Source organism: Orycteropus afer, unplaced genomic scaffold (assembly GCF_000298275.1).
Source record: "Orycteropus afer afer isolate SDZICR_OR568_19922 unplaced genomic scaffold, OryAfe1.0 scaffold00024, whole genome shotgun sequence".
NCBI classification, from domain to species: Eukaryota; Metazoa; Chordata; class Mammalia; order Tubulidentata; family Orycteropodidae; genus Orycteropus; species Orycteropus afer.
Window position 1 is genome coordinate 11,792,452 of NW_006921611.1, and position 13,896 is coordinate 11,806,347.

The window sequence follows — 13,896 nt, forward strand, 5'->3', positions numbered from 1 at the left end:
TGGAGGTTCAAACCCACCAGCCACTGCTTGGAAGGAAGACTGGGCAATCTACTTCTGTAGTGATGCCACCTTAGAAACCCAAGGCGGGGTCGTTATGAGTTGAATCAACTTGACAGCAATGAGGTTGTTTTTTTTTTTTTTTTGTAGTACAGTGTCTGGAAGGAATCCTGGAGGTGCAATGATTAAGCACTTGGCTGCTAACTGAAAGGTTAGAAGTTTGAACGCACCAGCTGCTCTGCAGGGAAAATGACCTGGTGATCTGCTCCTATAAAGATTAGACCCTATGGGGCAGTTCTACTCTGTCATAGAGGGTCACTGTGAGTCAGAATCAACTCAATGGCACCCAACCACAACAAGAGTACAAGGTCTTTCCTTCTTTTTTACATAGCAACATGAAACTGCATAAAGCTTTTGAAGTTTTCCCCAAATGAGTGTTTTACAAGGCTTCTTCAGTTTAATCTTCTATTAACTAGAGGATTACCCAGGATAGTCCATCCCACCTCCTAATTTTTTTTTCTGCTAAACAAACTGAATTCACAATCACTAGATCGAATTCTCCTTTCTAGACTAATTTCTATCCTGAGGCTATTCTTTCTAATTAGCTAATGATGATTATGGATTGGGCAGTCACCATATTTCAGGACTTTACACACTTGATTAATACAATTCTCTTGATAACACAGCAAAACAGGAATTACTACCCATATTTTGCAAATGAGGAAACAGACTCAGGGAGGTGTCTACTCATGGACACACAGCCTGTAGGATTAAATCCAAGTCTTTTTGATCAAAAGCCTAGGCTCTTTCTACTCAACCGCACAGCCTGTCTCCCCAACAAGAAAGAGACCAACAACTGCCGAGCTCCTTCTGTCTGTCAGGCACATACGTCAGTCCATTTAATTTCCACAAACTCTGAAAGCAATAAAGCAGCAGCCTATGCCCTCTTCCCAGGGAGCTTCCTTGACCACTCCTAGTAGGATGAGAACAATGGGCCTAAGAGGACATGAAGAAGCAAGGATATGGAATCTGGAAAGGCTACCCAAGGACGCAACAATGGAAATAAAAGTTGTAGGGATGCCAGGTGGTATGGCCTTGGGCAATCACAAATGGCAAGCTCCTTAGCCTTATCTGAGTTTTGCATTCCTCAATCTGTAAATGCAGGCGCTGAACTGGTTGATCTTTGCAGTCCCATTCAGTTCAATATCTTTACAATAACAAAGAGGCACAAATGAGCATCCCAGGACCCAAAAGAAGGGACAGTTTATGTGGGCTATGAATAGCTTCCCTTCCTCTTTCTCCTCCCCAGAAAATCTACAGAGGACAGAGGTGAACTGAGGGGTAAATCTTTCCTCTTGTTCCCACACTCCATGATAATTTATACATGTTGCTGTTAAGTGTTGTTTCCGACTCATAGCGACCCCATGCACAGCAGAACAAAACACTGCTGTAATTTATACATACACCAGAAGATAATAGGGCTAAGAAGTGGGGCTGGGTTGTTCACAACCAGGGAATCACAGAAATGCATGCTGGAAAGGACTTCAAAGGACATCTAAAGCATACTGTATGGCAATTGATCATCCCAAGGAATAACCTAGTCAGAAATGGAATAAGCCATGTCTTAATCACACAGAGGAAGAAGCCATGTGTCAGCCAATCCTGAACCAATCGTATTCACACCTAAATCTCTCAAACCAGTATCCGTCCAGTGATCCCAACTCTGGGGCCCCTGTGTAAGTCAAAGTAGAACTGTGCTCCCTAGGGTTTTCACTGATGATAGACTACCAGGCCTTTTTCAGGGTGCTTCCAGGTAGATTCAAATTTCTAATCTTTCAGTTAGCAGCCTAGTGCATTAACTGTTTGCACTAAAAGAAAACCAATCATTTCATTAAATTGCAAGGAGGAAGGAAGGGCTGAATGGAATTAGGTTCAAGAAAGATTTAAATAAATAAGCTAAGAGCAGAAGATCAGAAGAACTTCTGAAAGGTAGCCTTCACTTCTTTGAGGAAAGCCATGGAGGTAAGCCTCCTCTGCCTGGGACAGACGGCTGGTTTACTTCCTGAAAAGGGTACTCAAGTGAACATTTTCTGCCTTCTTTACTGTGCACTGGGCCCAGGCTAGGTTTTTTGCAGACATTCTCTCATCTATTTCTCACCAAAATCTTATAAACTGGGTATTAGTTGTTATTTCAAAGAAATGCAGCCTAAAGCAATCAAGAGATTTGCCCAGTGTTGCAGGGGTTACGTATAATGGCGGAAGGAGGATTTGAACTCTGTTACAGAGGATGCTTTGACCCATCCATTGATTCTGGATTTCTGTATCCTTTATTATCCTTCAATATACTTTCACTGGTTCAAAAACGCTAAAGTGTTTTTGTTGAAATTTGCCTTATCTAAGTATCTCCCTGCCTTCCTTACAACCAGGAGAGAATTAGTGATGCCAATAGGGTGCAGCGTGCTCACTATAGGAGAAATTTGACTCTTTCCCCATCCCTTCCTTGTGGTTTCTCAACAGGACATCAGAGTGCAAAGTGGTCCCTGATGTCCTCAGCCCAAATTTCCCAGGGCCTGATTCCTCTGGGCAGGAACCCAGGCTCCAGAACCAGCTCAGCAACTCTCCAATATGAGACCACGAGTGAGTAGGTAAATGACATCACAAACTCACCCCCACAGCTCAAAGGCTTTGAATGCTTCTGGTACCTCCATGCCCTCTGCACAGTATAATCCACCCCAGGGCATTGGAAAACAATTTAGACTGGGATCTAAGTCCTGAGCTGTGGGTTACACTTCCAGTGCACTTAAAAAAGGGGTGACCCCATGTTTTCCTGCACATGAAATGCTGTAGCAACGTGTTCCAAGTATTCACGCATCTGTGGATGGGATATGTATTTTAGAGATCTTCGATGACAATAAAAAACAGTTGTTCTTGGCCTGCCAACTCCACCTCGGGGTATGAGTTCCTTCTCCCATGTCTATTTAATTTCACTTTGACAGAACTAGATTTCTGGATGATAGAGCTTCTTTTTTTAAAAAAAAAAAAAGAAGAAGAAAGGAAAACGTATATATACACATATATAACACTTGGTCATGCAAAACAAGGGCGTAAAGTTTTCCTTGAATTTAACAAACAAGTCACACTTATCAGAAAGGAGATTTCTCCCTTTTTAAAGAAGTCTAATTTCCATGTCCCTGCCATCCCCTATCATTCACATACTCATTTGACAAACTATTTGTATGCCTACCATGTACAAGACACTGTCTGTAACTATTTGAGCACACAAAAAAAGCGCATTCTTTTGTTAATTCTAAGACACATATTTTCTTCACATTTTAACATGGAGTATGTATTCTTTGTCAGTGCTATAAAAATAAGTTCATCTCACAATTAATGGACACCTCAGCTTAGGTAAAATATGGCATCAGATAACAGATCTCCCCTCAATCCGCTTATGTTGTTCTTGTTGTTACGTTGTTATGTGTTGTTACGAATTGGATCCAATTCATAGTGACCCCTCATTGGGTTTCCCAGGCAGTATCACTACAGAAGTAGATTGCCCAACCTTTCTTCTGAGGAGTGGCTGGTGGGATGAACCACCAGCCTTCTGGTTAGCAGTCAAGTGCCTTAGGTACTATGCTACCAAAGCTCCCAATCTGCTTATGGATGCTTACAATGACTATTCTGGCAGCCAAAGGTTTTCCTTATTTATTTATTTAAGTCAATACTTAAGTAGTTTAATAACTTCTCTTTAAGCTTTACTTTTCTTAAAAATATATATATATTGTGATTTGGGTGAAAGTTTACAGAGCAAATTCATTTTCCATACAGAAGTTCAATCACATTTTGTTTCATGACATTGACTGTAACTCCCCACAACGTAATAGCTCTCTTCCCACTTCCTCCCTAAGTTACCTCTTCCCTGTGTCCTCCTTTCCTATGCACTCTGATGCCCGATGCCGACCCCTCTCACCCCTACCCTCAACCTATCTTCCTGTACAAACACTACCCTTCTGTTCTCCCAGGACTGATCTCTCTAAGGTGTGTATCTACCTGATGTAAATGTTCACTCTATATGCCTATATATCATTTGGCTGCAAGCCATGGGAGTGAGTTCAATTCCAGAGGTTTTCCTTATTTTTTGGGAGGCAACTTCTAATTTGGAAAGCGTTAACTTACATTTTGCAAAAGATCACTGTCCTTCAAAGTAAAACACTGTGCCTCCCACCAGTAGCACAGCCAAGATACCTTGAAAGAAGAGTGTGGCAGATGGGAACATATTAACAAAGGGGCAGGAAGCTCAGAAAACATTTTTTGGGGGATATACTCCCAAACACTCACAGTGGAAGTTGATTTTCCTTTCCTTTCCTATTTGACTTAAATTTTAGTGTTGCAAAGTACGGTTTTACTCTTTATGAGAAAGCATATAAATATAAATGGGAAAAAATTTCTTCCAGAAAGCAAGGAAAATTTCTGGGGGGCAAAGAAATCTTTTTCCACAGTAAGAAAATACCAGACTGAAGAAGTTGCCACCTGAACTCAAGCTCAAAAACATGGAGAGGCTAGGACAGTATGACATTCTGAACTAAACTGGTGGTGTAGACAGTTAATGTGCTCGGCTTCTAACTGAAAGGTCAGAGGTTACAGTCTACCCAGAGGCATCTAGGAAGAAAGGCCTGGCAATCTGCTTATGAAAAATCAGCCATTCAAAACCCCATGGAGTATAGTTCTATTCTGACACACATGGGGTCGCTGGGAGTCAGAGTCGACTGAAAGGCAACTAGTAACTAGTATCTTAACAAAAGTATATCATCATACCAATTTCTGTCAGAAAAGCTTGAGGGTGTTTACAGATACTAGAGAAGAAGCTAGGGAGAGTGGCTGAAGGCAGGGATCCTTACATTACAGCAATTATAAATCATATCCTCACATCCCCAGAATAAACCAACCTGAAGAAAAGATGGCTTGCGGGTACTGAGTTGTTAACAGCAAGATTATTAGTGTGGCAGCTTGCAAACACTAAATTGGTCTATTTAAGAGACAAGACAAGCACTGTTATCATACAGTAGAACAAGAATTTCTCACTTGAAAAGCAGAAAGAACAAACAGTAACAAAACCATACCAGAGCATCCTAATTTAAGCCCAGCAGGCAGGCTGGCTGCCATGTTGAATTCAGAGACTTTGCACCATGTAACGTTTGGCTTCCCACATCTGGTACTTGATCCAGGCTGATCCAGCTGCATTCCTGAGCATCAGCACACAGGTGTTTCTACTGATGTTTTTCCCTGATGGGGAAAAAATGTGCTCTGAACTGAGGGGGTACAGTGCAGGGGTGGGAAACAAGTGACCAAGCAGACCTGTCAGAGTTAAAAATGGCCTGCCAGGGGAGCGGGTAATGAGCTGAGCACACCCAGCTCCACGGAGGCTGCAGGAGTCCAAGAGCATGTTGGCAGGAGGGCGAGTATGCGTGCTGCCCCAGAAGGAATGCATACCTTGTTCCTGGAGCTCAGAGAGCCTTCCAGCAACCTGATGTCTTCCCATGGGGTATGTCAATGCCACTTAATGCTGAGTTTGATCCCTGGAGTAGGGAGTAAAACATTTTTTTTCCTTCTCTCTTGTGTGCCAGCTTGGATTGTTGAATTTCTTTGTGTCCTAACTGAATCCCATCAACAAGGCCGCTGGCCTCACTTACATAAAATGAATTGAGTTAAGAAACAAGTTTCTCAACAGGGCTGCATTCTCCAGGGTGCTGAGAAGGGCAGAGCTAAGCTAAGCCCCTGCAGAGAAAAAAAAAAAAAAATCCTATTTACTGTTTTATAAGAACAATAAATACAAAAAAGCCCTACAGTCTATACTGCATCCAGATCCAGGAAGTCTGTCACAGACCAACAATGTGCCCATGATAAGAAGATAAATGCCTCCTGCTTTCAACTGGTGGCACAGTGGTTAAAGCTTTCAGCCACAAACCAAAAGGTCAGCCATTCAAAGCTACCAGCTCCATGGGAGAAAGATGAGATAATTTGCTTCTGTAAAGATTTACAGGCTTGCAAACCCTATGGGGCAAATCTACTGTGTTCTAGGGTCACTATGAGTCAGAATCAACTTGATGGCCGTGGGTTTGGTTTGGTTTTGCTCCCAACTGGAAGCTCTATGGAAACACCATTTTTGTACACCAGCTCCCAGTGGGCATTTGTCTTCTCCTAAGTGCAGTGGCAGCCTGGTACAGACCAAAAGAGATCCGAGTGGGCATGGCAGTTTCCTGATTTACCAAATAAGTGTACTTGAGAAAATTAACTTAAAGTCTGGGAAGGACTCAAAAAGTTCTAAGACCCCAAGAATATAATCTCTGTGTTAAATTAAGGAACTCAGTAAATTATTCAGATTCACCAAGACCTAACTGGTTATTAAGATAAGGCATACCTCTCCTTCTTGGGTAGCGCAAATAGTTAAGGTGCTCAGCTACTAACCAAAGGTTGACAGTTCAAATCCACTCAGCAACACCATGGAAGAAGGACCAGGTGATCTACTTCTGTAAGATTGCAGTCTTTGAAACAACCCTACAAGTGCAGTTCTACTCTGACACACATGGGGTTGTCATGAGTCACAGTCAACTTGACAGCAATGGGTCTGTGTTCTCTTTGTTTTGTTTCATACTTCCTGTGAGAAGTAAGGAGGTGGCTTTGTGACTGAGTAGGCATCATTTCAATGGGAAAAGGCTAACCAACCCCACGTGAGTTACCGTTCACCCTCCAGATCTTTGCCTACGCCAAAATGTCAACCTACCACATTCAAACTCCTACCCAAAGCATGGCTCTTCAGCCATTACTAGGGAATGCCTCTGGTTTAACTACTTGCCACAAAGTCCTAGAATGTGGGTGGACAATTAGGGGAGTAGAGGGGAGACTTGATAGCAAGTTTAGGTTGGTGTGTTTCAAAGATTTTGAGCAGCATTGGATCCACGTCTCACAGCTCCTTAATATTAACGTTGGCCCAGGTTCCCACAGCCTCTCCTCTGCAGCCTGTGAGTTATAAAACACCTGCACAATTCTCCAGGGAATCACTGATGAGTGTGTGGCCAGGATTAGAAAAACTAAATTTATCCTACCTAAGTACTTTTGAATTACAGTGCCTAGCACAGTGCTTTGTACTCAGTAATATTTGTTGAGTGAATGAATAAATGATCAGATACATTGAATTTTAAGTCCCCCAACAGCAAAGCATCACCTGCCAGTCACCTGCAAATACTTCAGTTCAGAATTTTTTCTCTCTCTTCTCTCAGAAGCTGAGCCCACTAATAGAAGTCATATGAGCATAAAACAACAGCTAATGCATTACCCTTCAGAGTTGATTCAAATATGATTCCTGGACTTGCTGAAACGTCTTCTCAAAGTGAGTTGTTCGATTTACAATATCTGAAGAGAATTAATGAATCTAAAAGCTGCCCCCTTATTTCTCATAGAAGTCCTTAGGCATCATAGCCTTATCTGAGAAGATTCTTCTTGCCCTATTCATGCAGCAGAAGGCTTCCCATCAGGATGTCTTAGAGGATGTATTTATGTCCTTCTTTTCTCTATGTCTAAATGCATCTTTGGGAAGGAATCTCAATCCCATTTGTGATTAAAAGCTCATTGCTAAGGCAGTGAATTGCTAGAAAAGGACACCAAGGTTGGTAAAGTAGAGTCAGCAAAAATGAGGAAAACCCTCAGAGAGATAGACTGACACAATGATTGCAATGGTGGACTGAAACATACCAACAATCACAAAGTTGGCATAGGAGGGGGCAATGTTTTGTTCTGTTATATACTAAGTTCACCCTGAGTCATAGTCGACACAACACCAACCAACAACAGCAGCAAGGCAGCATAGGGCTGCATGTCCACAGATTTTACAGCAGGAGATCCATCAGAATCAGCCCAGCTTTTGGCACCCTGATGAAGCAAAAGCATTAACATCAAGAAGCAAACATTCACCCACAGTTAGATGGAAGGGAATCAGCATTTGCAAACACTCCTGCAGGTCCCTGCTACGATTGAGTACATTCAAACAGAAACAAGAAAAAAGGATGTGACTCAAACATAAGCAGTGAAATGTGTAGCAGACTGAAGTTTTCCCAGAAGTCCTGTTGCCCTCGACCTCAGAACAAGGGAGGCACTTAGGGATGCCTAATGTAGGGATCAAGCACACATAATTTATCCATTCTCAAGAGGCTTGTTTGTAGCAATGGGTGTGAATTGTCCAACCTCCATCTTTATTCACAATTACAAAGTCCCTGAGAAAGCATTTGTCATAAAGTCAAATTTCCTTCAACTTAAGGATGCATGCACTTAGGTGTGTAGCTCATTCAGACACGGCAGTTTCCCAGCACAAGGCCCTTGCATATATTTTAATATGTTTGATTAATGAAAACAGGGAGGAGGCGGCTCTGAAGGACCTGAAGATTCACATTACCTACCTTTGTGCTTTTCCTGGTGAGAATTCTGTAAGAAATCCAACTTCCAAAACACAATGCAAGAACTATGAGAAACAGCTTCAGGCTAAATCTGTCCTTCCTGCAGACAACCTGACCTAAGCCGCTTCTCCGCACCAGGTGAAACAGAGGTGGGGAGAACCGGGTTGGCCCTTCCACAGGACGCAGTTTACATTTTACTCTTCCCAGAGGAGAGATTCCCAGATTTTTGGCATTAGGGTCATTCTTAAAAGGTCCCTCGGGATCTGCTCCCCAGACAACATACAGCCCTTCTCTTTCAGAGGCAAATGCAGACTTTAGATTTACTTTTCACTCACAGTGATTTAAAAATGAAGAGAACTCATGCTACTGCGAGAATGCTGGTTCTCTGCCTGAAAGAACCTGATTGGGGACCCACATTTGAATCCCCTAAGTGTTGAAATCTCCCCCTCCTGGAAGGCACCCTACGGTCAGCTTTTCTTCAGGCCATTTCAGATCCTGTGTGGAGTAGTGCTGACACCTAGGGGTGGATGTGAAAAAGAGCCAGGCTAGAAAGAAAGTGCCAAAACCACCTGCTAGAGCAGGTAAAGAGGTGGCCATACCGCTTCATAGCTCTCACATTTGCACAGACGTTGGTATGTTCCCCTAGCTCCTCTTGACTTGTCTCCAGGCCTGCCTCCCTCCACTCCTAAAGAAAAAAAAACTAAACCCATTGCTATTGACTCAATTCCAATTCATAGTGACCCTTTAGGACAGACTAGAACTGCCCCATAGGGTTTCCAAGGCTGTAAATCTTTAAAGCAGACTGCCTCATCTTTCTCCACAAAGTGGCTAATGGGTTTGAACTGCCGAACTTCTGGTCAACAGCAGAATGCTTTAACCCCTGTGCCACTAGAGCATCTTCACTACTAGAGTTGTTATTGTTGTTATGTGCTGTCAAGTCAGACACAACTCATAGCGACTCCTCCTTGGGTTTCCGAGGCAGTATCACTACGGAAGGAGATTGCCCAACCTTCCTTCCGTGGAGTGGCTGGTGGGTTTGAACCGCCAGCCTTCTGGTTAGCAGTCAAGTGCCTCAGGCACTATGCTACCAGAGCTCCTTCACTCCTAGAGAAAGCCCAAAAATGTGTCAAGAAGGAAGGCATGAGTTTTGTAAAAACTGACCAGTTCCCCACTCTAAGTTTTCTATCTGCCTGAGAAACGCAGCCATTGGGGGAGGGTGGATATGAAGAATATAAAGCTCTAGAAAGAGGCTCTGTATGCAGCAGGGACACAGACAAGGAGGGACAAGGAATTCCAGACCTCACAAAGGAGGCCAGGCATGCTTTCTTACCAAACTCACTGGCACAGAGATGTTCAATTATGGCTTCAGATTTCAACTCGTTGTCACATGGAGGACACACAGTTGTGCCTAGGAAGGAAAAGGGGAGAAACGGGAGCTGTGAGTAATGAGGATGAGGAGTAGCGAGAGGGACCACCCCTGGGAAAAACTCAGCAGTGGGACCACGCTCAAAGCACTGAAAAGCCTCCTGAAAATTCTAAGGCAACCTTAGAATTGAAGAGGATACTCCTTAAGCCCAGCATCTGAAGTCATATACAAGCATGTGGTATATTCTTGAGAAATTTGGGGCTCCAGCCATTGAATATGGCAGAACTATTTAAACCAACACTGTCTGATGCTGGGCAGGAGCAGGCTCTGTGAACTGGAACTTGACAGGGTATTGTGAGCCCTGGAGAAAAAGGCTTCTAAACCAAAAAGATTTCCAGTTTTGTTTGTTCTCTATCCCTTCTCCCTTCTTTAAGTAACTCCCTCTCATTCTCACCCCTTTTTCATTTCCAAACTCCCAAAAAGACAATCAATTTGACCAGCTAGCTCAGAAACAACACAGAAAGAAACTCAGACAGATTCACACATTCCAACTCCAGGACCTTGGGCACCTCTCTCCAAAAGGGCAATTTAGTAAGAGTTCTTTTGGGAACAGAAAGCAAGAGAGCTGGGGTGGGGGTTGGGGAGGTACTAGCAAGAGCTGCCAAATGGGAGGACAAAGCTCGATAAGGAGAGAGACCCTTTGGAGGAGCTTTAGTGAGCTACTGTGAAGTGCTTTAAAGAGGAAGAGTGTATGAGTGTGTGAGTGTGCGTGTGTGCGTGTACAGGCATGCAGGCCAATAGGTGACGTATTTGTCCTTCCCTTTCTTCTTCCTCCTCCCATTCCCGGCTCCAGAGTGGCTTCTGCAACAGTATCTCTGTCTCCACTGAGCACCCTAATGGCTCACACAGAGAAATGGGCAGAGCCTGCCAGAGTAGAGGAGAGCAGCCCTCCCAAGTGAATGCTGCCCTCCAGGCCCAGTGGCTCCACACCCACCAGCACCCTATCAACAGAGAGGCCATGCAGGCTACACACTCCTCCCTGCATCCCAGCAGGATCCCTCCCTGCATGGCCCAGAAGAGAGCTTGTCCCGTAGTCTCCACTGACAGACCTCTCCCATCTTTATTCTGCGTCCAGAGCCTTCCAGAGTCTTACGGCAACAACAACCATACTTCAAGGAGAAGACTGTGTGACTGTCTCTTGACCCAGATGTTGGGAATTTGCTTCCCATACAGAAGTTGAGATTGAGTTCTGGAGGTAATTCTTCTGACAAAGGTAAAACTTTATGCAGAATTTTGTATTATGATTCTTGCTTCCATGGGAAGAAAAACAGAGAAATGAAATCTTGCAATATGAAAAGGACCATGTTACCTATACCAGAAGAGCAAGGCTGTGCTTCTGAATTTTCCTTATGCAGGTTATTTGCGGGGGCAGGGAGGAGTGGAAGTGATCACATTGTAAGGTTCTACAAATATAATCTTGACCAAACCAGTAGCAGAGTCAGGACTATCAAAATATCACGGCCACATCCCCACCTCCTCCACATACTCACAGCATCTTTGGACACCCTCTGTTCCCCTGGCCAAATTGACAGCCCAGGTCTCCATTCCCCACAGGGCTGTTTTCCTCAGTCCTATCAATTATGTTGGACAGCAATGCCTCTCAAGGCAATAGTTTGTTGGGGTTGAGCTCTGTGTGTTTTTAACCATCTCAACTTTCTTTTCTTTTTTTTTACAGGGGACTCTGGAGTAGCTTCAGAGAAGAGGAGGAATGTGTAACACAATATTAATCTGTGCCTCACCTGGTGTGTCCTTGGGCCTCAGCATGCTGCCTCAGCAGGAGTAATCTACCTGGTCATCCATATGAAAAGTAGAGCTAAGTCACTATTTTAAGGTGTTTTTAAATTAATGCCTAGAGCAAAGCAAGACAAGACTAAAAGGGTCTGTGTTTTATCAGCATTTAAGGGGGAATAGAAGAGAAAGGCCGTCACTGCAATCAGCACACCTACTCCTTACTTATTGGTTCTCTCATCATCCAACATTTCACATTTACAACAATAGTAAAAAAAAAAAAAAAAAAATCTACTATCCAACTATTTTGGCACTAACAACATGTCTGGCAGTAACGTATGTTGAGGTCCCTGATAAGGTTCCCTCACATGCACACAGAAAGGAAGCTCATATTGCATAGTATTTTACTGCCCAGGGGGTAGGGGGACACCATCTCCCTGAGCTGCTGGGGTACCAGGGGAAGGAGAACGGGGGCTGGAGTGGGGCCAGCGGGCAGACAATGCTGCCCAGCAGACCCTGGGTGCCCACAAGGTGTTGAGGCCGGGGCAGCAGCAACTGAGCGTCCTGAAGGTAGGCCACCCTTGGGGCTGGGGAGGAAGCCAGATCCCAGGGTCTGGCCTTAGATCCCAGTCCTGAGGGACAGCAGGAACTAAGATGGGTAACTCCAATGTCTGGGGCCCACAGGATCCCACCTTAGCTGACTGGCACCTGTGCAGACCCTTACACTTCCTTGATGACCCCTCCTGGGGGGTGCACAGGTAAGGGCAGAGCAGCCTACCTGGGCAGGGATGGGGTCAGCAAGTGAGTGGCCTCTGGCAGCTATGGCTTAAGGTGAAGGGCAGAGGTGGGGCCTGGCTATCATGGCCTCAGTGTAAGCTCTGTATTGTCAATGCTCATGGGGACAGAGGGAGACAGGGCTGTCCAGAGAGAGCCAGGGAATGCTCTAATGAGAGCTGGTAGAGGAATCCAGTGGGCAACATGCACCACCCTGTGGTACCCAGGTCCTCTCACCCATGGACAAGGAGTCCCCCTGCCCCTGACAAATCCACGAAGGGTGTTTTGGGGTTGTTGAGGAAATGAGCCAGGTTGGGGGCCCTGGTGGTGTAGTGCTTAAGGCATTTGACTACTAACCAGAAGACTCTTGGTTCAAACCCACCAACCACTCCTCCAAAGGAAGGTTGGGCAAGCTACTTCTGTAGTGATACCATCTCGGAAACCCAAGGAGGGTTCAACATGAGTCAGATCCAACTTGATGGCAGTGAGTTTTTTTTTTTTTGCTTTTGTTTTTTTTGACACCTCCTGAGAATATGGTGAGGGCAGGAGAGGGAGGAGACACTGGAGATGGGGAGGAGGGCAGTAACATGGCTCTGGAAGACTGGGTAGTCCTCCCCTGCAGATGGCAGTGGAGGCTAAGCTCAGGTGACATGGGAAAAGAGGAGGTAGCAATAGCAGGTGACTTCAGCAGGGGCCCAGCAGAACTTCTTCACAGCACAGGTGAACGGGTGAGGTGATGTGGTCATCCTCCACTTTTGCATAATGCCGATTTTCACATGACAATCTGGTCTTTGGAACTAACCATGTTGATAAGTGAGGAGTGGGTATATTAAGTGAATTGGGGGGGGAACCACGTACACACACATACATGAGAAGCATGTACCTACACATACATATAACTACATATACATGCATGAACACACACACAAGTGATAGTGATCAAGTCTTTACTGGCCAGTTCCTGAAAGCACAGAGAAAGAGCCCTAAGAAAGGCTGTGCCGGGAAATGATGGCTCTGTGGCCTCTGAAATCTGTGAATAACCACCCTGGATGATTTAACTCATAACATGTCTCATGTCTAAACAATAACAAAATAAAACTAAGAGTATGTAGTCATTCATACAGCTTGAATCTGGAAAGCCTGGTGGAGATGGGAACCAACAATCTACATGCCTGAAAAAGAACAATTGTCTCTTCCATATCAGATGCTGATGTGGCTTGGGCATCAGCCTTTTGGGAGGAAAAGATAGCTTTTGACTCATTTGTCATTATCAGAATCATCCTGAATAACACACGGTCACAAAGTCCTGCTCTATATCCCAAAACTATATACGCCCATGTATGTGAACAGAAACCTACCTATACCTACGCAGAGATACAAAGTTACTTTGTAAACTCCACTTTAAATTTTAAAGACTAGAAGTAGTGCATGTATACTTATTCTTACCCAAAGCTACCAACTGTTCTTATTCCAGCACCATAAAGTTTTCCTCATGAGGACCAATAGTTGGTTCTGTCTTACCCT

At 44.3% G+C, this 13,896-nt stretch overlaps 1 protein-coding gene across 1 annotated transcript in view; it reads right to left on the bottom strand.

Moving 5' to 3' along the window:
* The window catches only part of SFRP1 (secreted frizzled related protein 1), a 63,980-nt gene that overhangs the window by 47,319 nt on the left and 2,765 nt on the right, over nt 1–13,896 (bottom strand). The window contains exon 2 of the mRNA XM_007935010.2: nt 9,775–9,852. Coding sequence (XP_007933201.1) covers nt 9,775–9,852 — 78 coding nt within the window. The remainder of the gene's footprint in view (nt 1–9,774; nt 9,853–13,896) is intronic.